Raw genomic sequence first — 26,718 nt, forward strand, 5'->3', positions numbered from 1 at the left:
ACATGGGAATTCCCGGAATGACGTCATTCAGTAACAGTGAATATGTCAAATGGAAAGCAGGTCAGTAAGTTTTCGTTTGTTGTTGTTTTTGTTTTGTAGTATTGTTTTTTTTTTCAGTGATACTTCTGTGACCGGAAGTGAATATCGATCTCTTATCGATGCACCTATCCTCAGGAGTGCTGAATCCGATATTTCGGGTCTTTGGCCGTCATCCAAAACTCCAGTCAGGAAAATAAAATCATACACACATATCATGCAAAATCATACGAATATATACACATACACACAAATATATGCATACATATATACATACATGCATTTATATACACATCCGTACATTCCTATATACATACACTCAGATACACACATACATACATACACATAATTATATGCATACACACACATACACACGCACACATATACACTCAAACATAATATACGCATATGCATACATACGTACATAATGCATACATAGATGCATACACACACACAAGTGCACACAAATACACACACAAATACAAAAATACATATGTTCTCACATATACACATACGCCAAACCGGAGCACCAAACCGTTAATATCTTAATCGTTAATTAACGAAGTTAACATTTCCGTTAACTATTTAACTTTTAAGTTAACCATTATCGGACTAATCAACTTCCGTTAACTCAAGTCAATTTGAGTTAACTTCCGTTTACTTCAATTCAATTGAAGTTAACGGATTTTATAGTTTTGGCACTTTATAAATGTGTTTTTATATGGTTTTAGAGCAAAAATCGTTGGGTTTTTCTTTCTATAATAAAAATTAACATTAACGGTTTATCGATAACTTCCTTTACATTAGGAAATAATTAACGGTTATCGAAGTTAACTTTTTGGTTTAACGAAGTTAACTTTTCAATGAACGTTGCCCACCTTTGACATACGCACACGCACACACATACATCCCTCAGTGACCTACGAGGCGGTGCTGAAAAGTTCCTGGCTCTGGGTAAAAGAAAACACGGGAGTATCATTTCTTTATTCAACACTAGCAGTATCGCCCGGCGTTGCTCGGGTTTGTAAGGGAAATAACTATATAAGCATTTTTAGAGAGTTACTTCCCTTATATAACCCGAACAAAAATCATTAAAAATGCGGAAAAATGATGGTAAATTTTTTTTTTAAATCGTAGACTCATCGTAGACGCGCGCTAATACCCAGAAGGGCTCGATATGAATGACGACTATAAGATACCCGCTTTTGGTTAAACTGCACCGCAAAATGTGGGAGTAGTTAGGAATCTAAATCGGAGGAGACAGAGTCTCACACACAACTTCAATTTTATATATAAAGATATTCCCTTCACAGTCACACAGCGGTCCTTCAGTTTTTCTAAGCCTTATAAATGAACTCGGAAGTTTGGGCCTCCAACCAGGCGTTTCGCGACACCCTTAAAGCCAGGAAGGTTTCATTACCCTCTCATATATCATCTATACCCTCTACTGAAAATTATATAGTATTCCCTGTTGTGACATCAAAGTTCATAGCTAAACAACACCAGCCTGTGATAACCACATACAGCTACGTGAATTGAGGCCTACATATAACTAGGTGGATTGAGGTTTACTGTGGTACCTACATACAACTAGGTAGATTGAGGCTTACCATGGTACCTACATACAACTAGGTGGACTGAAGTTTACTGTGGTACGTACATACAGCTAAGTGAACTGAGGTTTACTGTGGTACCTACATACAGCTAAATAGACTGAGGCTCACTGTGGTACCTTTTTGAATACTGTTTTTGACCACGGGTGTGGACACATACACACACAGTGCTAGTAACCTGAGGCTACAAATTGTCGGCCTCTTTGCCCGCTATCTACCCAGACCCTGAAGTTCCTACCATTTGTTAACACCCTGGATGTTAACAAATGATAGGAACTCATACATCTGTCTCTATAGCCTTTTTTTTTCGTTTATACTTTCAGAATCTGTTAACCGAAACCGTTGTTTGTACTTTCAGAATCTGTTAACCGAAACTGCAAAACGACTCAGCATTCCGTACAGTCACAAGTTACTCAACAAAATCCACAATGGAACCATTCAGATGGTAACAGGACATCTTCGAATTCTTTGCCAACCCTCGGCACACGATTACATTGTGTTTTGTGTCGGAGAGGTTTCAATTCCAGGAGCAACCTACGTTCACATATGCGCATCCATACTCTAGAGAAACCGTTTGTTTGCAAATTTTGCAACCGTAGCTTCAGTCAGTCGTCGACATTACGGAACCACACACGACTTCATACAGGTGAGTTTGTGACATTCATGCATTCTGTTATCTTATACCTTTTCCCTTGTTTCAGTTATTTGAACTGCGGTCATGCTGGGGCACCGCCTTGAAAGGTTTTAGTCGAGCAAATCGAATTCAGTACTTATTGTTTTGTTTTTTTTGTTGTTGTTTTTTAAGTTTAGTACTTATTTTATTGGACTTCTTATCAAATCGCTAAGTCACAAGGATGGAAACGAAACAACACTGATTGGCAAGCGGTAAGGGGTACAAACACACACACAAAGACACACGCACACAACACACACACACACACACGTGTGTGTATATGTGAGTGTGTGTGTGAGTATGAATATATGTATGTATGTATGTATGTATGTGTATATTATATATATATATCGTTGTCGATTTTTTTTCTCCGTCTTCCCTTCTTTGGATCTTTCCTCTTCCTATGTTTCTGACGAAGAGCTCGCTCGAAACATTAACCCTCCTTCTTTCCTGAGCGTCCATAATATTTATACTTGTTCCACGTCCGCGCGTTGTTGTGTTTTCTTTGTCTTTTCATATTTGGATTAACTATATATATATATATATATATATATATTATATATATATATATATATATATGGATGTAAGTATATATATGAGTGTGTGTATGAATATGTACGTAGTACAGGATGCGGTGAATAAGCTGTCGTCTAAATTACGCAAAAATGAAAATGACACTGACAACTCATTTTAACAGATATATTCACCAAATTTACATTAAAATATCTTGAAACACTAAAGAGTAAATTTATTCAATAAAATCGCCATTGGCTCCACCGACGGCCTCAAGACCACTTCGGAATCTCCTGCAACTCTTCTGGACAATCTCCTTGTTTAAGTTGGTGAATGCTACCATAATCCTTGCCTTCAGTTCGTCTTTGGTGTTACAAGGAGTTTTGTTGGTCTCTCGTCAACTACACCCCACACATAATAATCAAGGGGGGTTGCAGTCTGGGGAGTTAGGTGGCTAGATGTTAAGGGTGATGTGGTGGCAGAAATTGTCTGACAGCCATGACTGGGTTCTCCTGCTTGTGTGACATGGTGCAGAGTCCTGTTGCTAGACATAGGGTCGTCCAGCAGCCACTCTCTTGACCCAGGGCAGCACTACCTCCTCCAAGCACTTGATGTAGATCTCCGTGTTGAGTGTGAGGCCGTGTGGGAAGATGAATGGAAGCAGAAATTTTTGTCGCCTGAGAAGAACCAAAGCATGTTCAGTTGGAGGGGATGCTTGAGTTTATCCAAAAGATTCGTATGGTGTCTTTCCCCATGTCCTTGATGGCTTGGGATAAAACTTTTTCCTTTCTCATCTTGTATGAGGAATACCGAATGTCTTCATGTACTACCTGCCTGATAAGAAACTCAGACACTCCCATATCCCTGGCGATGGACCTGATTGACATGGAGGGATCATTGTCAATCATGGCCTGGATCTCACCAACAAATTCAAGAGTTCTTTTCTTATCAGAACAATCAGAGTGAGTTTTCCGAGTTCCGGTCCTTCGTAATCATCATTAGACTCATCCAACTCTTTCCGAATCTTCTGCATTGTCCTCAGATTCACACTCAAACACTGCAAAATGTTCTTCGTGGAGCTTCCAGCACAAATGCCAAGCATGTTGTTTCCAAATCTCTGGTAGAGTGAATTGCGTCATGGCACTGTTTTTCTCATAGACGGTGCCCAACTTACCCAACTATACTGTGTAGTCGACAAAATCAAAAACAATCAATGCACATATGCGAAATTAAAAATATCAAATGGCAACAGTTTACCCATCGCACCCTGTATATGTGTGTGAGTGTGTGCGTGTGTGGATAGATAGATAGATAGAGAGAGAGAGAGAGAGAAATATAGATAGATAGATAGATAGATAGATAGACAGATAGATAGATAGATAGGTAGATAGATAGATAGATAGATAGATAGATAGATAGACAGACAGACAGACAGGCAGACAAACAGATAGGTAGATTATTCAACAATGGTTTTGTCGAGCCACATACATGTTAAAGTTTCATAGGATCTTGAGATGAATAACTCATTTCGTCAGGTATCTAGTGGAGAAAAATGGGATTTGAGACAAATTCAAGGTGGTTTTAAGATGTTAGGTTTTTATTGAAGTAATTGACCATAACATTTTCCTAGAAAAAATTTGTATTATAAACTCTCCACTCCCAACGTTACTCCTACTAAGACAACATCGCTTATAACATTACACGCTACAATAGTCCCAAACACACACCTATACAGCCTTTAATCAACATCCCAACTGGTAACTGCTGAAATCCTAACAATAGCTCTCAAAGGCTGTACTTTATAGAGTCACTCTTACACCAGCTGATATAAGAAACTACAGGGGCATGATGGTCAACAAATTTAAGGAAAGGTATACACAACATACACACTCCTTCAGATGCAAGAATGGAGACAACTCCACCTTTTTGTCTTATTTCATCTGGAGACGCTGCAACAGTTGGAGACCACTCCAATATCTAATGGAGTATCACTGAAAGGGCCCCTAATTACTAACCTGGAATGCATAATTGCCAACTCTGTCCCCATGGCAGACTGCACATGCTTCAACAGTCTGCAGTATCCATCAACAGGAAGAATGAAGTATCTTATTGTTGCCACCAGAGATATCTTCTGTTAATGAACTTCAAACCACTGGCAATAAACCTTAAGACTGGCTGCCTCACACACAAGGGCAGGATATTTAACCCGTCATCTGTATTGAGTACAGTACCACCTTGCCACCTACCCAGACTCAATTTTTAACTTAGCATCACTAAGTTTGTAACCATCACCACCAAATGCAAAAACTGGCTCTGCTGATGTCTTAATTTGCCACTGAACATTCACCAAGCATATACCCAGCAACAACATCCTGCTCTACCATGTGCGATATTAAATGCAATGAAATTATATTACTAAATACACCATATTGCAGCTTGTAAACATAGTGGCTTCAGCTACATGCCAATATCCTGTCTGAGCACATGGGCCTAAGAATAAAGGGATCAATACCAGCTTGTGACCTGAGTTGACAAATAGAGACCTAACATCTAAAAGCCATCTTGAATATGTCCCAATTCTCATTATCCTCTCTAGATACCTGATGAGATAGGTTTGGTCCACTAGTTCATTTCAATCAGGGTCCATATGGCCATGAGGATCCACGCAACAAAATAGCAAATTGAAGATCCACAATAGCATTTTAAGTGCCCCTGAAAAAATTCTGCTTTAGATGTATGTATTGCAAGAAACAACTGGGTTTCTTTCTCAAACATTTTATATAGTTTAACCTTCACAAGTTAATGTGTGGAAAACAAAATAAGAATTTTGGAAGGAGTTTCTATAAAACTAGTTTTTAACCCTTTCGTTACTATATTTATTTTGAGATGCTCTGTGGTTCTTTCAATTACTTTAAATATTACAAAGAATTTAGTAAAACAACTTAGTTTTCATTCAGCTAGTGTTAGGAACATAAAGTGTAACCAAGGTTTGGTGAAAGATTTTAATTCAAAACTTATGTAAACAAGATTTTGTACTCAGAACCAGAGCTGGTTTCTGCCGGGTTGGTGACGAAAGGGTTAAACATCAAATGGTGATGGGGGTCCACCAGAATAAAATAATAATCAAAGGGGTCCATAGATAAAATAAGTCCCATAAGGACAAAGAAACTAGTCAAGGGTAAACAGTTTCAGTGTTCATACACATTCATACCACAAGAAGCAGGTACAGAATTATGTATGGAAGGATATCTTTATATATAAAAGTGAAGTTGTGTGTCTGTCTCCTACAATTTAGATTCCTAACTACTCCCACATTTTGCGGTGCAGTGTAACCAAAAGCGGGTATCTTATATTCGTGATTCATATCGAGCCCTTCTGGGTATTAGCGTGCATCTACGATGAGTCTACGATTTTAAAAATAATTTTTTTCCATTTTAATGCATTTTTTCGCTATTATATAAGGGAAGTAACTCTCTAAAAATGTCTACGATGAGTCAACAATTTAAAAAAAAATTTACCATCATTTTTTTTGCTATTTTTTGGCTATAACTCTCTAAAAATGCTTATATAGTTATTTCCCTTACAAACCCGAGCAACGCCGGGCGATACTGCTAGTAAAGGTTATAATTTCTGTGTACAATTTATATTTTGCAGGTGAGAAGCCTTATCGTTGTACAGTGTGCCAGAGTTCATATTCACAGTTAGCAGGACTGAGAGCCCATCAGAGGAGTTCTCGTCACAGGCCACACTCCGATGAATCATTTAACAACAGTTCTTACCATAAGCAGAGGCCCGTTGTCGGACTGACGTCTTCATCGTCGTCGTCGTCGCCGTCATCAACAACAACAACAGCAACACAGAATAATCCTCCATAAATATTGCAGTTGGAAAAACATGTTTTGTTGTGTTTTTTATTCCTTATTTGTTGTTCTTCTTTATTCATATTTTAAAATTTTATCTGATGAGATCTTTTTACTGAAACTTTAGGAAGATTGAGAGATCGACAATGAGAAGTATTTTGAGTTTATATATATATATATATACATATATATACAAAGAGCTTCTTTCAGTTTCCATCACAAGGCTTTGGTCGACCCAAAGCATAGTAGAAGACTCTTACCCAAAGTGCCATGCAGTGGGACTGAACCCCGAACCATGTGGTTGGGAAGCAACCACACAGCCACTCCTGCACCTATATATATATATATATATATATATATATATATATATATATATATATTATATATATATATATACATATATAATATATATATATATATATAGTTAATCCAAACATGAAAACACAACAACACGAGTACATGGAACAAGTATAGTGTATTGGACGCTCATGAAAGGGAAGAAAGAAGGAGGATTTAACGTTTCAAGCGAAGCTCTTCGTCAGAAACATAGAAAAAGGAAAGGTCCAAGGAAGGGAAGATGGAGAAAGAAAATCGCCAACGATACACACGCGGTCATATATACACACACACAGACACACACATATATATATATATATACACACACACACATATATATATATACACACACACACATATATATATATACACACACACACATATATATATATACAGATCTTTATCTTTTACTGGTTTCAGTCATTGGACTGTGACCACAATAGTTGTAAATGAGTGTTACCAAAACAAAAAAGCACTCTTATTCATTTTCCTATCTTATGTAACAAACAAAGGATGGTGTGACATAAAATCTAATGGCACTACAGTCATGTAGTAACAACGGGCTGGTGTGACACAAAATGTATTGGTAACAGAGCCATGTAACAGATACTGGATGATGCGGCGCAAAATGTAATGATAATACAGCCATATAACAGACACAGAATAGTGTGACATAAAATGCAATAGTAATACGACCCTGTAAGCAACAACAGGGTGGTGTGATACAAAATGTAATGGTAACACAGCCATGTAACAAACACAGAATGGTGTGACACAAAACATAATAGTAATAATGCAATGTAACTGATGCAGAATAGTGTGACACCAAATGTAGTGGTAACATAGCCATGGAATGACCACAGTGTAGTGTGACACAAAATGTAGTGGTAACACAGCCATGGAATGACCACAGTGTAGTGTGACACAAAATGTAGTGGTAACACAGCCATGGAATGACCACAGTGTAGTGTGACACAAAATGTAGTGGTAACACAGCCATATAACATACACAAGATGGTATAATATTTAAAAGTGCTAATATACAGCCATTCGAATAAGACTAATAAATCAAAATATGATTTTTTAAAAGTTTATTTAAAGAACTACTGAAGATTTCCTTCCATTTAATTTCAAGCGTGGCAGTGTAGTCGAGAAGTATTTGCTTATAACAACATAGTTTAGAACTGCACCTCATTGCACAGTACCTCTCTGCAAGTATCATTTACAACATCTGTAGCTTTACCAATGCCTTGATAAGCTTCCTCAAATTCCACTTACCAAAGCTTTGATGATTGAAATATAGCAGAAGTGTGTGTATTAGTAAAAGAATGGCTGATAAATCAGCGCATCAAACAAAAGACAGTAAGTAATATTTAGTTTGCCGAATTATGTCTTTTAACCTTTAGCATTCAGATTTCTCGGTTAAATGAAATGCTTATTTATTACGTTCGACTTAGCAAAGACGGAGGTATTGTTTTCAGTGATGTTTGTTTGTTTGTCCCTGGACAAGATATCTCAAGAACCGCTGGATGGATTCAGATGAAACCTTCAGGGATGCTTGACCTAGTGACTGGCACAAACTGATTAGATTTTGGGATCGATTTGGTACTGGACAAGGATACTGGATTATTTTTTATATTTTCTTTACATGTATATGTAAAGTTTCACATAGTTCTCTTGTACACACACACACACGCAAACATACCTCTCTTTTACACACACATATACTCACACTTCAAACACTGTTTATCAGCTTTTTCACTCCTTCCTTCATTCTTCATCTTCACTCCTTCCTTTTTCATTCATATGATGCTCTCTTTGCCATTTATCTCCTCTACCTTCACCTCTCACTCTGGCTCTATTTTATATACATACTAGCAGTATCGCCCGGCGTTGCTCGGGTTTGTAAGGGAAATAACTATATAAGCATTTTTAGAGAGTTACTTCCCTTATAGATGCCAATTCAGGCTTTCTTAGCCATTTCTGTTTTGGTGTCTTCAAGCCATGAAGTCATTGTTCTAAAAGAACGCTGGTCTCCTTGACAACGCATTACGACGTTGATTTCCTTAGACTCCCTTCCCCACAGCTTCACGAGGGAGGGAAGAAGGGGGAGAAGCAACACAGGTGCAGATGTGAGCGTGGACGCCAACTCCGCCGCCATCGACACATGAAAAATTATACATTAAAATGGAATAAAAAATGATGTTAAATTATTTTAAAAATCGTAGACTCATCGTAGACGCGCGCTAATACTCAGACGGGCTCGATATGAATCACGACTATAAGATACCCGAATTTGGTTAAACTGCACCGCAACATGTGGTAGTAGTTAGGAATCTAAATCGAAGGGGACAGACACTCACACAACTACAGTTTTATATATATAGATATCACTTTGATCACTTTGACCGACCAGTCCGTCAGGCGTCCATTTGACACCGCTGGTCACAGCACGCTGTCCACTCCTCTCTGGATCGCGCCTTTCTCATCCACGTGATCCCAATCGTCCTCCTGAAATCGTAATTCCACCGTCGTAGAGGTCTTCCGGGTGGTCTTTTCCGCTCACGCGGGTACCACTCGACAACTGCGTGCGTCCACCGGTTATCGGTGAGCCGGGCGACGTGTCCAGCCCATCTATACTTGCTGCGTGTATACTCTGCGATGACATCTCTCACGTTGGACTTCTTTCTGATGATCTTGCTACTTATTAACCTCATTATATGGTAGCTACCACAAAGAGAGAAGAGCAAAGACTGGTAACGGCTCAAAGAGCCATGGAAAGGTCAATGCTCGGTATCTCGTTGAGAGAGCACATAAGTAGCAAGATATACATATATATATACACAAATTTATATATATATATATATATATATATATATATATATATATATATACACACAAATATGAGAGACAATCCACTATGTGGACGCTCTAACACTAAAAATAGATCCGCAATGGTCTCAACGCTTACGTTCATAGTTGTGCTAAATTTTTCTTGAGAACAATTCTTAGTGGTTGAGACCATTGCGGATCTATTTTTAGCATTAGAGCATCCACATAGTGGATTCTCTCTCATATTTGTGTATTAATATTTAATAAATCTCAGTTTTTTATGCACTAAACCACTTGGTGTTAAATTGATGTTATTAAATTAATATCCAATTTTTTCACCCTTATTTTGATTTTAATTATATATATACACATACGAATATATAAAAAGACAATGCTCATTATCATATTAGGAGATTATACATACATTTTAACACTTTACAGTATACTTACATATATACATAATTTTATACTTCGATCTAGAACAACAGGACCAGAATTAAAGAGAACAGAAAACCAAAAGGTTTCATGATATTCATAGAAGGATTTTATTTCAGATATTCTCATTTTAAAAATCATCTCCAGTTGAGAGTATATTGGTGTTGTGTCGGTGGAGGTTTTCACTCTCTGAGTGCTCTTGGTCATATTGTTTTGAATTAATCATGCATTATCTTGTGGCTTTTAGATTTCAATGGCCTGATTGTTTACTTTTAGAATGGCATTGTATGATAGGTGTGAGAGGCTGGATCTGATCAGTTTGAACTTAAAACAAGTGGAATATTAGGGCTGGATATGATCGGCTTAAAATTCTAATTAACCATCTGATAAATATAAATAGAGATCTCAAAAATAAATAGACACAATAGTTTTTGAAAGATTTATTTCTAGAAACAAAATAATGTTATTTGATCCATTTAAGTACATAATCAAGTATTTAGTAGTCACACTTTGTACAGGTTTCAATGATTTAAAATGTATAGGCATCATACCAAAGAATAGTGTCCACATGGGTAAGACAGTATAATGAGGTGTCTATTTACTTCTGAAATGTCTGTGTATTTATAACATAAGAACTAGACAAAATACATGGATAAAATCAACTGAAACATCTGAAAGCTATACTACAACATACCATATTTTCCAGCATACAAGTTCACATAGTATATAGTGTAAACATTCAGACATCATCACTATCTTTCCAAATTCTGCAGCATTTCACATGAAATGCGTCGTTCTCCAAATTTATCTTAGTGTATAAGTTGACCAAACATTTGTTTTTTTAGGTTTTTTTCTTTTTTCTACTCTAGGCACAAGGCACGAAATTTTTGGGGAGGGGGCCAGTCGATTAGATCGACCCAGTATGCAACTGGTACTTAATTTATCGACCCCGAAAGGATGAAAGGCAAAGTCAACCTTGGGGGAATTTGAACTTAGAACGTAAAGACAGACGAAATACCACTAAGCATTTTTTATTTTGCTCAGTGTGCTAACGTTTCTGCCAGCTCCCCCTACATTTGTTTTATGGCAGTAAATTCTGGTCCCAAAATTTCAACTTCTATGTTGGAGAATATGGTAATTGAAGTCTGCTGATTAAATCAAGTAAAAAGATTAAAGAAAATATAAAAATAATCTAGAACTGTGCTTCTAGATAGTTCCTTCATCATTGAGGTTTTGTGAATATTAATTTCATTAATATATCATTGAATATATGTTAGCGTATATATTGTATATATATATATACTTTAAGACACCATGTAAAAATTGTTATATCTGAAATGAAAAGAAAACCAATATAATTGAAAGTAAAATAAGGCTAAATGTGTTTGTTTGGAGCAAAGAAAAGTCACATACTGTTGCATTATACATACATGTTATCTCATATCAGTTTATGCATTTATCACAGCACATATATTCTTCATCAGATTTAACAAGGGTTTCATGTCAATGTGTGTGTGTGTGCATGCATATATACATATATATATATATATATATATATATATATATATATATATATATATATATGTAAAAAAAATACAAACTGGGACAAGAATGCAAAACACTTAGAAGACGATACAAAAAACACGGACGGGACATTCGAAGCTATCAATCTTCAGTCAAGAACCGGATCATCTTCGCAATTTCGGCTTCTAAGTGTTTTGCATTCTTGTCCCAGTTTGTATTTTTTTACATATATCATCATCGTCGTTTAACGTCCGTGATATATGTAAAAAAAATACAAACGTACCCTTTTTGGTCTTATATATATATATATATCATTACGTTAACCTGTTGTATGTCCAAATTTGACCAAATACTTTTCTTTCAATATTTATTTTTCTTCCAATAGCTAGTTCTTTTGGTCAAACTGATGTATCTCCAGCAGCTTTAGATGCCAAGATATGAAAATTGCCAAAGTGTAGTACAACAGTTGAGCATTTTTCAAAAGTGTAGTAAGTCCCACATATGACACTCACAAACCTGCACACATATATGGAGACATATGAATACACACACACACACATGTGAATACACACACACACACAGACATGGAGACATACACGTATACGTGCCCATATGAACATGAAAAACACACAAACCTGCACACATATATCAAGACACACATGTACACATGAACATGTGAATACACACACACATATGGACACATACATATACACATATGAACACACACACACACACACACACAAGCCTGCGCACATACATGGAGATATACACATACACATGCTCATATAAACACACATGAATGCACACAAACAAACACACACACACACACATACACAAATGCATACTCACAAATACAAAACCAACAGACATAACTCATAAATGTACAAACACACACACACACACAAACCATCATCCTTGTTTAACGTCCGTTTTCCGTGCTGGCATGGGTTGGATGGTTTGACAAGCCAGGGAGCTGTCCAGACCTCCAATTACTCTCTCTCTCTCTTTAATCTTTTTCTTGTTTCAGTCATTTGACTGTGGCCATGCTGGAGCACCACCTTTAGTCGAGCAACTCGACCCCAGGACTTATTCTTTGTAAGCCCAGTACTTATTCTATCGGTCTCTTTTGCCGAACCGCTAAGTGACGGGGACATAAACACACCAGCATCGGTTGTCAAGCAATGCTAGGGGGACAAACACAGACACACAAACATAAACGCACACACACACATATATATATACATATATACGACGGGCTTCTTTCAGTTTCCCTCTACCAAATCCACTCACAAGGCTTTGGTCGGTCCGAGGCTATAGTAGAAGACACTTGCCCAAGGTGCCACGCAGTGGGACTGAACCCGGAACCATGTGGTTGGTAAGCAAGCTACTTACCACACAGCCACTCTTGCACCTGCATGCATAAAATACAATTGTACTGATGCCTGTACACAAACACACACAAACATACAAATGCATACAGCAAACCCACACACACACATATTATAAAGAAGAGGAGGAGAGAAAGAAAGGATGATACATACCAAATCCATTTGAGGATGGCTGAGGAAACGTAACATTTTCCGAAGCTGATGTCTGTGGGTAGGCAGCTGTTTATCTCCTAACCTTCATCTGACACGGAATTTATGACACTTGTAATCATTTCTAGAAGATGCCTGAAAATGCACAGATGCACATCATCATTATCATCATCATCATTCTTTTATTCTTTCACTTGTTTCAGGTATTTCACTGTGGCCATGCTGGAGCACTGCCCTTAGTCGAACAAATCGACCCCCGGGACTTACTTTTTTGTAAGCCTAGTACTTATTCTATCAGCCCCTTTAGCCGAACTGCTAAGTTACAGGGGCATGAACACACCAACATTGGTTGTCAAGCAATATTGGGGGGGACGGACACAGACACACACACACACACACATCACATACAACGGGCTTCTTTCAGTTTCCGTCTACCAAATCCACTCACAAGGCTTTGGTGAGCCTGAGGCTATGGTAGAAGATATTTGCACAGGGTGGCATGCAGTGGGGCTGAACCCGGAACTAGGTGGTTGGTAAGCAAGCTGCTTACCACATAGCCATGCCTGCGCCTATCATCAATATTATTATTATTATTATTATGATTATTTTCGTTGTTGTTGCTTAATATGAGCCATTTTAAGTAGCATCAAGAAAGCTGAAGTAACAGCAAACTGAATCTGTCACTTTGAATGCTCTTTAAGATAATTATTGACGGCGCATGACCTAGTTGTTAGGGTTTTGCACTCATGACTGCAAGATCACAATTTCAATTTCCAGACTGGATGAAGCATTGTGTTTTTGAGTAAAACCTTTCATCTCACACTGATTTGCGATCACTTTGACATGCGGCACACCAGACACCTATTCCCGTCAATGTCAATTTGATGGAGAGAATGAACTAATGTACAGTAAATACATTTGATCCTTATTAACAAATTTTTGTGGGTCATTTGGTGAAAGCTGAAGACTCATATGTTGTCTTTGACAGGAGAGTCATTATTATTACTATTATTATTAGCAGCACATGCCATCAAAGTGACACTGGGGTAAAATATACGAAGCCCAGTATACCTATCATAGCTACCCGTCTGATAAGGGTACACCAGGCACATGCATCACAACCATATGTGCGCAACATGGTGATCTCATATCAAGATTAACAGCACATGGACTTTGCAGATGAGGCCCAGTTAGAATTTTCTGCAGGTGAGTAGCCCATCCTGCTCGAAAGGTCCCTGAATAAGGGTTGTTTAATGCTTTTGCTACTGTATTAATTTTGAGATGCTCTGTGTTTCTTTCAATTAATTTTAAATATAACTAAGAATTTAGTAAAATAGTTATCATTCAGCTAGTGTTAGGGACATTAATTGTAACTAAGGTTTCGTGGAAGATTTTAATTCAAAACTTATGTAAACAAGACATTTGTACTCAGAGCCAGAGGGGGTTTCAGCCAGGTTGGAAATTAATGGGTTAAAGATGTTGAAAGAAACACCCATGTTTCCAAAGGTGAATTATCCAAACCCCAAAGAATTCTTTTCAACACATGGCTACGATGCCCCCCACCACCACCACCACTACTTCTGCTCATAATCAGGGATGCACATATTGTCAGCCACTCTTCTCTCTTAACAACACCCAACATTTCTCCCTAACCTTCTTTCTCTTTGTAGGAGAACACAGTTAAGTAATTGAACCCCAGAAAAATAAGAATGTTTTATTTTTTTTTCATACTTGCATCAACTGGGAATAAATTACAACACTTACTTTTCTTCAGCATTAGTTGAAAATTCTTCAGTAATATGTTTGATAAATCTGCATCCATTCTGTGGACACCGATATGAATAATAACCAGCTATGGTAGACATGAAGACAGAAACATCTGCTTTTAACACAGGATTTTGATAATGTACAGCTAAAAGGAGAAAAGAAAGCAAATGGGTTGTTGTTGTTTATCTCAAGATCTGCCCAGATCCATCAGATCTTTTAGCAAAGAAATTACATCATAGTTCTCATCTTCATTGTTTAGCATCCATTTTCCATGCTGGCATGGATTAGACAGTTTGACTGGAACTGGTAAGCCAGAGAGCTTCAGTCCGGTTTGGCTTAATTTCTATGGCTGGATGCCCTTCCTAATACCAACCATCCAGGAATGTAGCAGATCCCTTTATGTGTCACCTGCACAGCTGCCTCTTACACAACACTGGCAAAGGTGCCTTTTATTCATCACTAACACGAGTATCTGGCCATGACTACAGTTCCACTTGGCTTGATGAATCTACTCAAGCACAGCAGATTGCCAAAGATCTGGAACCATGTGGTTGAGAAACAAGCTTCTTACCACACACCCAAACCTGGAGAGTGTTTTTTTAACCTTTCAGAAAATAAAAGAGCACCAAATGATGGGAATGTATCTCATTTTCTTCCATTTCACTTTTCATGTAAAAACAGTAGAAATAAACCATCCATACAGTGATCGTATAGAAAGTTGTGTTGGAATATCACCATTTAGAAAATATAGAAAAAGCACCATTTGAGTGTGGCCACTGCCAGTATCGCCTGACTGGCCCTCGTGCCAGTGGCACGTAAAAGCAGCCACTACACTCTCGGAGTTAGGAAGGGCATCCAGCTGTAGAAACTCTGCCAGATCAGATTGGAATCTGATGCAGCCATCTGGTTCGCCAGTCCTCAGTCAAATCGTCCAACCCATGCTAGCATGGAATGCAGACATTAAACGATGATGACATATACTTCTGTCATATGAGATACAAAATCACATATTCAAGTGCCACCACTTGAAAAACTGGCACAAACTTTTGTTCCAACCCAATAAATTGGTCATTTGTTAAGTTCTAAATAATGAGCGCAAGACTATCCATTGTCTTTCCAACAATAACCTTGGGCAGCTTTTTGAATAACATGCGTGACACTCAGGGACATGCTCACAAAATCAAAAGAACAAAACAGTACCTAGAACTGCTGAAGCATGGAATAAACTATCTGCATCAGTTGTTAGTTGCTGAGACATTACACCCTTTGAAACTTCCATGCTTCCTGAAATTTGTCACATTGCACCCCCAACCTGCCATTTTTTCTTTTTTGTCTTTTTTGAAGATTTATTTACTGCTTCACCCACTGTACATATTCGATGTACAGTTCTTGTAGTTTTGGTTACTTTTTCTGAGGAGTTGTAGTGCACCTGAACACTGTGTACAAAATTCATTATCATCTTCATCATCATCATCATTATTATTATTATTGAGTGAGAGAGCAGTTCATGCCATCAAAGTGACACTGGGGTAAAATATACGAAACCCAATATACCCATCATGACTACCCGTCTGATAAGGGTACACCAGGCACATGCATCACAACCATATGTGCGCGACATGGTGATCTCATATCAAGATAAACAGCAAATGACCTTGCAGGTGGGGACCAGTTAGAATTTTCTTCACATTGAGTAGCATTCAGAATGTTCAGCCAAATGTAATGCTTTTTCATTCACATTCTTTTGAACTAATCGAGCATTATCTTATAGTTTTGAAATTTTGAAGATGTGATTGTATATTTTTAGTATGTCATTGTTGAGTAGATGTGAGAGGTCAGTAGAATATTTGAACCAGATATATCTAGGACCTTGTTATCTAATACATCTTTAACCCTTTAGCTTTTAAACTGACCATATCCAGCCCAAATATTCTACTGACCTCTCACATCTACTCAACAATGGGTTCAAATTCCACCAAAGTTGCTTTTGCTTTTCATCCTTTCGGGGGTCAATAAATTATGTACCAATTGAACACTGGGGCTGGTGTAATTGACTAGTACTCTCCGTCCAAATTCCAGGCTTTGTACAAAAATTTGAAACCAATATATATTTGCCCTTTATTATATTCTAAATTCCAGCTTAATCGCCTTTTACTTGTTTCAGTTTTTGGACTGTGGCCATACTGGAACATCACCTTAATAGGTTTAATTGAACTAATTGACCACCACGGTAGGTATGTTTTTTAGGTCCGGTACTTATTCTATCGGTCTCTTTTCCTGAACCAGTAAGCCACAGGGATGTAATCAAACCAACACCATTTGTCAAACAGTGATAGGGGCTATGAACACAAATACATAAACTGGCTCTCTGTCAGTTGCCACGACGAGGGTTTCAGCTGATCCGATCAACAGAACAGCCTCTGCTTGGTGAAATTAAAGTGCAAGTGGTTGAGCACTCTACAGACATGTGTACACTTAATGCAAGTTCTCAGGGAAATTCAGTGTGATTCAGAAGGTGACAAAGCTGGCCCTTTGAAATACAGGTACCACTCGTTTTTGCTAGTTGGGTGAACTGGAGCAATGTGAAATGAAGTGTCTTGCTGAAGGACACAATGGGCTGGTGGGAATCGAACTCACAACCTTACAATCATGTACTGAATATCCTGAAGACTAAGTTATGTGCCTTCACTATCACACACACACACACACACACATGCAAACACACATGCAAACACACACACAAACGCACACACAAACACACACAAAAAAGCACGCACACACACACACACACACACACAAACACACACACACAAACACACACACACAAACACACACACAAACACACAAACGCACGCACACACACAAACACACACACAAACACACGCACAAACACACACACACACACACACAAACACACACACAAACACACACACACATACACACACACATATAAATACATATATACAGAGAGCTTCCACACAGTTTCCATTTACCAAATTCACTCACAAGGCATTGATTAGCCTGGGGTTATAGTAGAAAACTCTTGCTCAAAGTGCCACACAGAGGGATTGAACTTGAAACCATGTCATTGCGAAGCAAGCTTCTTACTCATACAAACATGTCTTTACCTAGAAATATATTTAAAAGTCATTTTGTTTGTTTTTCTGTCTTAACTCCAAAAACCAATAAATGAAAAATAATGGCTGTGTGGTACAAAGCTTGCTTCCCAACCACATGGTTCCATGTTCAGTCCCACTGCATGGCACCTTGAGCAAATGTCTTCTGCTATAGCCTTAGGCCAACCAAAGCCTTGTGAGTGGATTTGGTAGAAAGAAGCTGAAAGAAACTCATCGTGTGTGTGTGTGCGTGTGTGTGTGTGTGTGTGTGTATTTGTGTGTCTGTGTGTATTTGTGTGTCTGTGTGTATTGTGTACCCCGCCTACCATTGCTTGACAACCAATGTTGGTGTGTTTGCATCCCTGTTGCTTAGTGGTTCAGCAGAAGGGACTGATGGAATAAGTACTAGGCTTACAAGGAATAAGTCCTGGGGTTGATTTGTTCAACTAAAGGCGATGCTCCAGCATAGCTACAGTCAAATGACTGAAACAAATAAAAGAATATACTACTTCATCAGACAAATTATCATGGTAAGATCAAAGAATTCAAACATTACTTACAGGGACCCATAGCATCAAAAGAACAATCTTTCTGATCATTTTCGTTTTGACATGCTTGGATAAAAAATAATTTCGGCTTATTTTCAAGAGACGGGCATTTGTCTGTATTAAAGAGCTCTATCAAGTCATTAATCACCACAGGTTTAGAGTCGCTTCCAAATACTTCATCTTTTGCTCCATGTGATAGGATGAAGCAGGCAAAACAATCATACAGCTTGTGGTTTTCATTCCTATATTTTTTTAAACATTCTTTCATTTCATTGCTGCTTAAATTTTTATGTATTTTTACAGTGAATTGAAATTTTTCAAATAATTTCTGAAGTTCATCTGTAATATAATATATAATAATTGTTTAAAAACCAAAAAAAAAAAAGACATTTAAAAATAGTGTAATTATAATATGATTTATAATATTTCTTAATTAATTATAGAAATGATACTAATAATTACATAGCAATTGTATATTACAGTTTTAACCCTTTAGGCATTGAAGACTATTTTGTCAAATGCATCGTTTATTTATATTGCTTTGAATTAATCATGTATTATCTTATAGATTCGAGATGTCAATGATGTCAACATTTATTATTAAAATAGCAGCATAAGGTCAATGCGAGGGGGCCATATGTTTTGAAGGGCTGAAAGTAGAACAGGTAGAATATTTGGGATGGGATATCATTTAACTTTTATTCAAATATGAAACAGAAACAGCACTAGTGTAAAAGACATTATTCTTTTCTACTCAAGGCACAAGGCCCAAAATTTTTGGGGAGGAGGGCAGTCGATTAGATCGGTCTCAGTACGCAACAGGTACTTAATTTATCAACCCCAAAAGGATGAAAGGCAAAGTTGACCTCGGCAGAATTTGAACTCAGAACGTAAAGACAGATGAAATACCACTAAGCATTTCACCCGGTATGCTAACGCTTCTGCCAGCTCACTGCCTTGTAATGGCCATTATTGACCACACATTCTTAACGTATCCGCCTCATGTATTTGCTGGTAGGCTGCAATTTGCTGGGGTGAAAATTACTCTCTCAAGGTGCCAGGTGTTGAAACACCTGAAAGTCATGGACAGGTGAGACAACTCACCTGAAATCCCATTCAGGAGTGGTGGACATTGATGTTACAGCATGAATTTGAACAGTGCATAGCAGCCAATCCTGACAGCAAGGTTTTCTGGAAATATGTGCATTCGAAGCAGAGACCTCACTCTCCAGTGGACCCTCTTCGCAACCCTCACACAAGCCAAATCCCTGACGATCCCAAGGAATGCGCAGAACTCATTGCCGAGTGCTATGCAAGCATATTCACTGTTGAAAATCAAAATGTACCATCTTCACCATCTCTAACAGCAAATTCCATAACAACTATGGAATTTACACCTGCAATGCTGCAACGTCACCTTCAAAATAAGCACAACTATGCCTCCCTTGGTCTTGATGGCGTTACATACCTGCTTCTCAAACGTGGCAGGTACTTCTTTTTACACCCGCTTTCTATTTTTTTCCAGTACTGTCTCAACAATGGTACTACTCAACTATCGCCTAGTCAGTCTCACTAGGTGTATTGCAAAACTGATGGAATCGTGTGTCAGAGAAACACTTTGGAACTTCTGGAGCTCTCACAGTCTCATCTGACCCTCACAATATGGATTTGTCCCTAACTCCAGCTGCACTGATCAGCTTGTCAAGTTCCTTGAGGACATTACTCAGATCACTGACAGTGGCTCATGGGTGGATGTTGTCTACCTTGACTTTGCTAAGGCTTTTAATTCTGTGCCACACAAAAGGCTTATGGTGAAACTCTCTGCAATGGGTGTGAGGGATGATCTTTTTAACTGGTTGAAATCCTTCATTCTCAGCCGAAAGGAGGTAGTCACAGTTCTAGGACAGCATTCTACACCATATGAGATGTCATCAGGTGTACTACAGGGATCTGTTCTTGGTCCCCTCTTGTTTGTGGCATACATTAATGACATAGATGCCAATTTAAAGAATGCCACGGTATTGAAATATGCAGACGACATCAAGCTGTACCTTGAAATCAAGAGGACAGATCCTGATGTCTACAACTCTTTCCTGCAATCAGACCTGGACACAATGCAGCAATGGATCACAGACTGGCAACTGAAACTGGCTGTGGACAAGTGTACCACCATGCATTTTGGGAGAAAAAACCCTGCATCCACATACTCCCTCCACAACACTGATATCAAGAAATCCTCTTGCGAGCCTGACCTAGGCATCACTGTCAGCAGTGATTTGCGTTGGACAAAGCATATCTCTAAAATTGCCAAGAAGGCCGAGGGTGTCTTGGCATCACTCAGCAAGACTTTTGTTAGCCGCTCTCCAGCCATCTATTTAAAGCTGTATACAGCTATGGTACGACCACACTTGGAATTCGCATCATCAGTTTGGAACCCCTATCTTGCTCAGAATATTGACCTCCTGGAATCTGTTCAGAGACGTGCAACCAAATGCATACCCTCCATCAGACACCTACCGTACTCTGAGCGCCTTGTTTCCCTGGGCATGGATTCACTGAAGCTCCGGCGTCTGGTGATGGACTTGGTAAACACCCACAAAGTTATCAACCACCTCACCAACAACAACACTGAACACCTTTTTGATCTCCATGTGTCCAACACACGTGGACATGCCTACAAAGTCAGAAAATAGCACAACTCCCATGACTTTCGGAAACATTTTTCCACGCTCAGAGTTGCTAAAGCATGGAACAAACTGCCTGCGTCAGTTGTTGACTGCCATGACACTGCATCCTTTAAGGCCCTCATGCTTTCTGAAATCCGCCGAAACTACACCTGATTGTCCCCCTTCCATACTCATACACATATGTGTATGTCATGACCCATGCACTGTTCTTTTCCTGACGCTTGCACATTACCCTATGTACTATACATACATTTTAGATGAGTTGTAGTGCACCTGAGCACTGTACACAATGTTTTATTATTTTGTGGCTTATCAACATGAAAATCTTTTATCATTTACTAGTCTCAGTCATCAGATTACAGCCAAAAGCTAGTTGAACAAATCAACCTCAGTACATATTTTCATATATTTCTTTTTTAAACCTGGTACATATTATATTAGTCTCTTTTGCCAAACTGCTAAATTATGGGGGTGTAAACACACCAACACCGGTTATCAAGTAGTGGTGGGGGCAACCAAATACAAATACACACACACACATCCTATGAGCTTCTTTCAGTTTTCATCTACTAAATCCACTCACAAAGCTTTGGTGGGACCAAGGCTGTAGTAGTGAACTGAACCTGGAACCATGTGGCTGGGAAGCAAACTTCTTACCACACAGCTGATCTTGCTTCCTAACCACATGGTCTAGGTTCAATCCCACTGCGTGATACCTTGGGCAAGTGTCTTCTACAATAGCCTCAGGCTGACCAAAACTTTGTGAGTGGATTTAGTAGATGAAAACTGAAAGAAGCCTGTCATATGTGTACGTGTGTGTCTGTGTATTTGTCCTCCCCCCCACCGCTTGACAACTAGTATTGGTGTATTTATGTTCCTGTAACTTAGCAGTTCAGCAAACAAGACTGATAGAGCAAGTACCAGGCTTAAGAAATAGATCCTGGGTTCAATTTGCTTGACTGAAACTCTTCAAAGTTGTACTGCAGCAAGGCCACAGTCAAAATGACCAAAACAAGTAAAAGAATAAAAGAGAAACAAAGAAAACTTTAGGTAGAGGGAACTCTTTGCACAGGACATTTCACCGCACACTGCCTCGGTTACCATAATTGCAAAAAATTAGTACCAGAGGGCTTTTTGTTCATTTTATTTATTTCTCTTCACTTTTTCTAGGCACAGATGTGGTTGTGTGGTAAGAAGCTTGCTTCACAACCACATGGTTCCAAGTTCAGGCCCACTGTGTGGAACCTTGGGCAAGTGTCTTCTATTATAGCCTCAAGCTGACCAAATTTGGTAGACAGAAACTGAAAGAAACCTGACATATATATGTGTGTGTTTTGGGGTCTGTACTCATCTACCACCACTTGACAGCCAACGTTGGTGTGTACACATCTCCATAAATTAGCAGTTTAGCAAAAGAAACTGATAGAATGAGTTCCAGGCTTAACAAAAATGTAAGTACTGGAGTCAGTTCCTTTGATTAAAACAAGTTGTTCAAGGTGGTGCCCCAGTATGGCTGCAGTCTAACAACTGAAACAAGTAAAAGATAAAAGATGAACATTTCCTTTCCTATAATAGACTGCTATAGTCTCAGGTTTATCTCATCTGTTTATTAACATAACAGAAATTCATTTCATTGGCTTACAACAGGTAACTCTTAGAAGAAAAAATATTTAGAACAAAAATTTGAAAATTAATGACTTGTAGGGACACCAGATTTAATTATACAAACATAATATACTACAAAGAATATTAAACACTTTATAAGTCAAATATGTATTGTACTGTGTTAGCAGTGCTATTATTACAAGTAATACTGAAGAAGGAACAAGAACTCCTAAAATATGTATATACACCCATTACCTATTTTTCCATTGTGAAGGCATGTGGCTTAGTGGTTACAGCATTTAACTGTAATGTCTTGAGTTCAATTCCTGGTGACACATTATGTCCTTGAGCAACATACTTTATTTCACGTTGTTCCAGTTCACTCAGCTGGCAAAAGTGAGTAGTACCTGTATTTCAAAAGACCAGCTTTGTCACATTCTGTGTCACGCTGAATCTTCCTGAGAACTACCTTAAGGGTACACGTGTCTGTGGATTGCTCACCCACTTGCACATTAATTTCACGAGCAAGCTGTTCCGTTGATTGTTTCAGCTGGGACCCTTGATGTCATAACCAACGGAGTGCTCCTTAATTTTTCCATCTTTTATCGCATTGTTGTTTACATTAGATGAATTCGGATATTAAACATCATAACAAATCGGTGCTAGCTATAATTTCTATAGAAAATCTATAGCGATAACCTTAACATATGAAATTTGAAAAGGTCTCTGAAGACCAAATTACCTTCATCCACTTTAGCACCTAGTCTCTGTGACCCACCAGCAAATTCAATGTTGTTTATTATGACACAATACCCTATGGAAATAAAGTTAAAAAAAAGGCAAGTGAAATGAGTTTAATTCATTAGATTTCAAATAACAAATAAATATAAGGTATGAGTTTAAATGAGTTTATGATAGGGGGATACTGACCACATTCACAAGAATTTTAATTAATTTCTTTTCATTGTAAGTTAGTTCAAGAACGAGATAACTGTTAATGAACTTCACAGACTCTCTCAAACAAGTGAGGGAGATGTAATGAAGCAAATGCCCAGCCTGGATATCTGCATGTCAATAAGTTGAGATAGACGTGACTAAAGGTTAGGTGGAATTTTGTGCAACAATGCTAAAGACATCTAAATTAAATTTGAATTACAATTAAATTTAAATTCAATTGAAATAAATTCAATTTAAAATTATAGTCAATCTTCAGGTTAACGATAATAGTTAAATAAATAAGCAAATAGAGTTAAACAATATTTATTTTTAAAATAATAAAACAATAATTTTTCTTATAGAAAAAACTCCATTAACTAAATTTGAAAGTTAAAACATTAGGATTATTTCCTACAACACATTTATTATGTTAAATATTTAATATTTAAGGTATATATATATATATATATATATATATATAATATATATATATATATATATATATATATATAATGAGAAAGAGAGGGTGGGTTAAAATAATCACCTTAAGGGATAGAAAATATCCAATCAAGTACTGGTTTGTTACCTATTATTTTGTTGTGAATAATAACATTCCAAAGATAATAGATTTAAATATAAATCTTGGTTTATAAATATTCAAATTAAAATCCAGAAAATGAAGTAGTAGTGTTAATATAATCTATTAACAGCAAAAATTCAACATGTTCAATTACAGCTGTTTTGATTTTGCCCAAAAGAATTAAATTCCAGTAATTAAAACATTTTATTGGGCAAAATCTCATCAGAGGAGTAAAAAAAAGACATATCGTTAGGTTACATGTTATTCTTCCAAAACATCTCAACAGACTGTCTGTTGGAAGTAAATAGATTGTAAGACACACTCTTGCCACACAATGTTGTTCATCTCTATTTCTTTTCAAAATTCTCTTCTTCAGAGTCAAAACACATATAAACAAAAGAGAGAGAAAAAGATATAAAACTGACCTCTTGGCACAGATTCCATTCTATAACAGTCAACACTCCTCCGTTTGGACTCTTAAAAGACAGAGAAAACAGAAAATTGTTTCATCATCATCATTATCATTATCCTCATCGTCAAACATCAGCTTTCCATGCTGGCATGGGTGGGAGGGTTTGACAGGTGCCGGTCAGGCAGAAGCCTGCACCAGACTTTTGTGTCTGTTTTGGCAGGATTTTTACGGTTGGATGCCCTTCCTAACACCAACCACTCAGCAGAATGCATGTGTAGATATTTTTTAATATTTAATTTGAATGAGTCCAATACAATGTGGCCTCATAACTTACATACTCTTTGCTCTTTTACTCTTTTACTTGTTTCAGTCATTTGACTGCGGCCATGCTGGAGCACCGCCTTTAGTCGAGCAAATCGACCCTGGGACTTATTCTTTGTAAGCCCAGTACTTATTCTATCGGTCTCTTTTTGCCGAACCGCTAAGTGACGGGGACATGCTCACTTTTCATCTTTTCTCCCATCATCATCATGACAATACCTAATTCAAAACACCATGCAGTATTTATAAGTTAATGACACCATCATCATCATCATCATCATCATCATCATCATCATCACTTAAGGTCTGTTTTCCTTGCTGGTATGGGTTGGATGGCTTGTCAGGAGCTGCTAATGCCAGGAGCCACAGTTTTGGCTAGGTTTCTATGGCTGGATGCCCTTCCTAATGCCAACCACTTTATATATTCAAGAATTTGTAATGGACTATTAAGTCCAGTAATTGCAAGAACTGGGGTAAGAAGTTTAATACCTTGTTTTGTTTTTTGAAGAACAATGTTTTAGAGAAGCAGAAGATTGGCGGGCGTCTTCTGCTCCTTTTCGTTTATCATTTCATCTCATTAATGCAATGTCCAGCCTGCAGCTACATCTGTGTAATGCCCTTGTGCAAATTATATGAATAAAAGTAGCTTGCTTACCAACCACATAGGTCCAGGTTCAGTCCCACTGCATGGCACCTTGGGCAAGTGTCCTCTACTAGAGCCTCGGGCCAACCAAAGCCTTGTGAGTGGATTTGGTAGACGGAAACTGAAAGAAGCTCGTCGTATATATATATATAATATATATATATATATATATCATCATCATCATCATCGTTTAACGTCCGTTTTCCGTGCTAGCACGGGTTATATATATACATGTGTGTGTGTGTGTTTGTGTGTGTGTCGCTTGACAACTGATGTTGGTATGTTTACATCACCATAACTTAGCAGTTCGACAAAAGAGACCGATAGAATAAGTACTAGGTTTGGCTTGCAATGAATAAGTCCTGGGGTCGTTTTGTTCAACTAAAAGGCAGTGCTCCAGCATGGCTGCAGTCAAATGACTGAAAGAAATTATTAACTATTAGTGATACAACTGAAAACTTCCCATATCAGTGGTGCCTGCAAAAGCTGCAGAGGATGTAGGGCCTCGAGCAAACAAAACAACACAGAGTGGACTTACGAAAGTTAAAAAATGTAATTTAAGACGATGGACAAATATAAAATAAGAAAAGAGTAAAATATGGCCTTAGAGCCAAAAAGACAAGAATGGTAGGTAACGCTTAGAAGGAATCCTAAAGGATATAGGAAATAGCAAATAGCAAGAGAGAGAAATTTTTGCAACCAGATAGCTATGCAGCTGGTGTGAAAAAGGGAGAGAATGGAAG

At 37.9% G+C, this 26,718-nt stretch overlaps 2 protein-coding genes across 14 annotated transcripts in view; one reads left to right on the plus strand and one right to left on the minus strand.

The window, feature by feature from the left end:
* The window catches only part of LOC115223130 (PR domain zinc finger protein 12-like), a 20,690-nt gene extending 13,960 nt beyond the window's left edge, over positions 1 to 6,730 (plus strand). Inside the window, exons 4-6 of the mRNA XM_036512210.1 lie at positions 1 to 60; positions 2,008 to 2,295; positions 6,490 to 6,730. The exon at positions 1 to 60 is cut by the window's left edge and continues 55 nt beyond it. Of these exons, the coding sequence (XP_036368103.1) occupies positions 1 to 60; positions 2,008 to 2,295; positions 6,490 to 6,710 (569 nt within the window). The 3' untranslated portion in view covers positions 6,711 to 6,730. The remainder of the gene's footprint in view (positions 61 to 2,007; positions 2,296 to 6,489) is intronic.
* A 3,988-nt stretch (positions 6,731 to 10,718) lies between these two features.
* The window catches only part of LOC115223204 (caspase-8), a 45,348-nt gene continuing 29,348 nt past the window's right edge, over positions 10,719 to 26,718 (minus strand). For 10 of the 13 annotated variants that reach the window (XM_036512131.1, XM_036512130.1, XM_036512132.1 and 7 more), the window contains 6 exons: positions 25,025 to 25,075; positions 23,826 to 23,897; positions 18,804 to 19,130; positions 15,125 to 15,272; positions 13,356 to 13,495; positions 10,719 to 11,631 (listed from right to left, as the gene is read on the minus strand). In XM_036512131.1, coding sequence (XP_036368024.1) covers positions 13,441 to 13,495; positions 15,125 to 15,272; positions 18,804 to 19,130; positions 23,826 to 23,897; positions 25,025 to 25,075 — 653 coding nt within the window. In that variant the 3' untranslated portion in view covers positions 10,719 to 11,631; positions 13,356 to 13,440. The remainder of the gene's footprint in view (positions 11,632 to 13,355; positions 13,496 to 15,124; positions 15,273 to 18,803; positions 19,131 to 23,825; positions 23,898 to 25,024; positions 25,076 to 26,718) is intronic. The other 3 variants (XM_036512134.1, XM_036512133.1, XM_029793663.2) reach the window with 2 other exon arrangements.

This window comes from Octopus sinensis, linkage group LG22, assembly GCF_006345805.1.
Source record: "Octopus sinensis linkage group LG22, ASM634580v1, whole genome shotgun sequence".
NCBI lineage: Eukaryota > Metazoa > Mollusca > Cephalopoda > Octopoda > Octopodidae > Octopus > Octopus sinensis.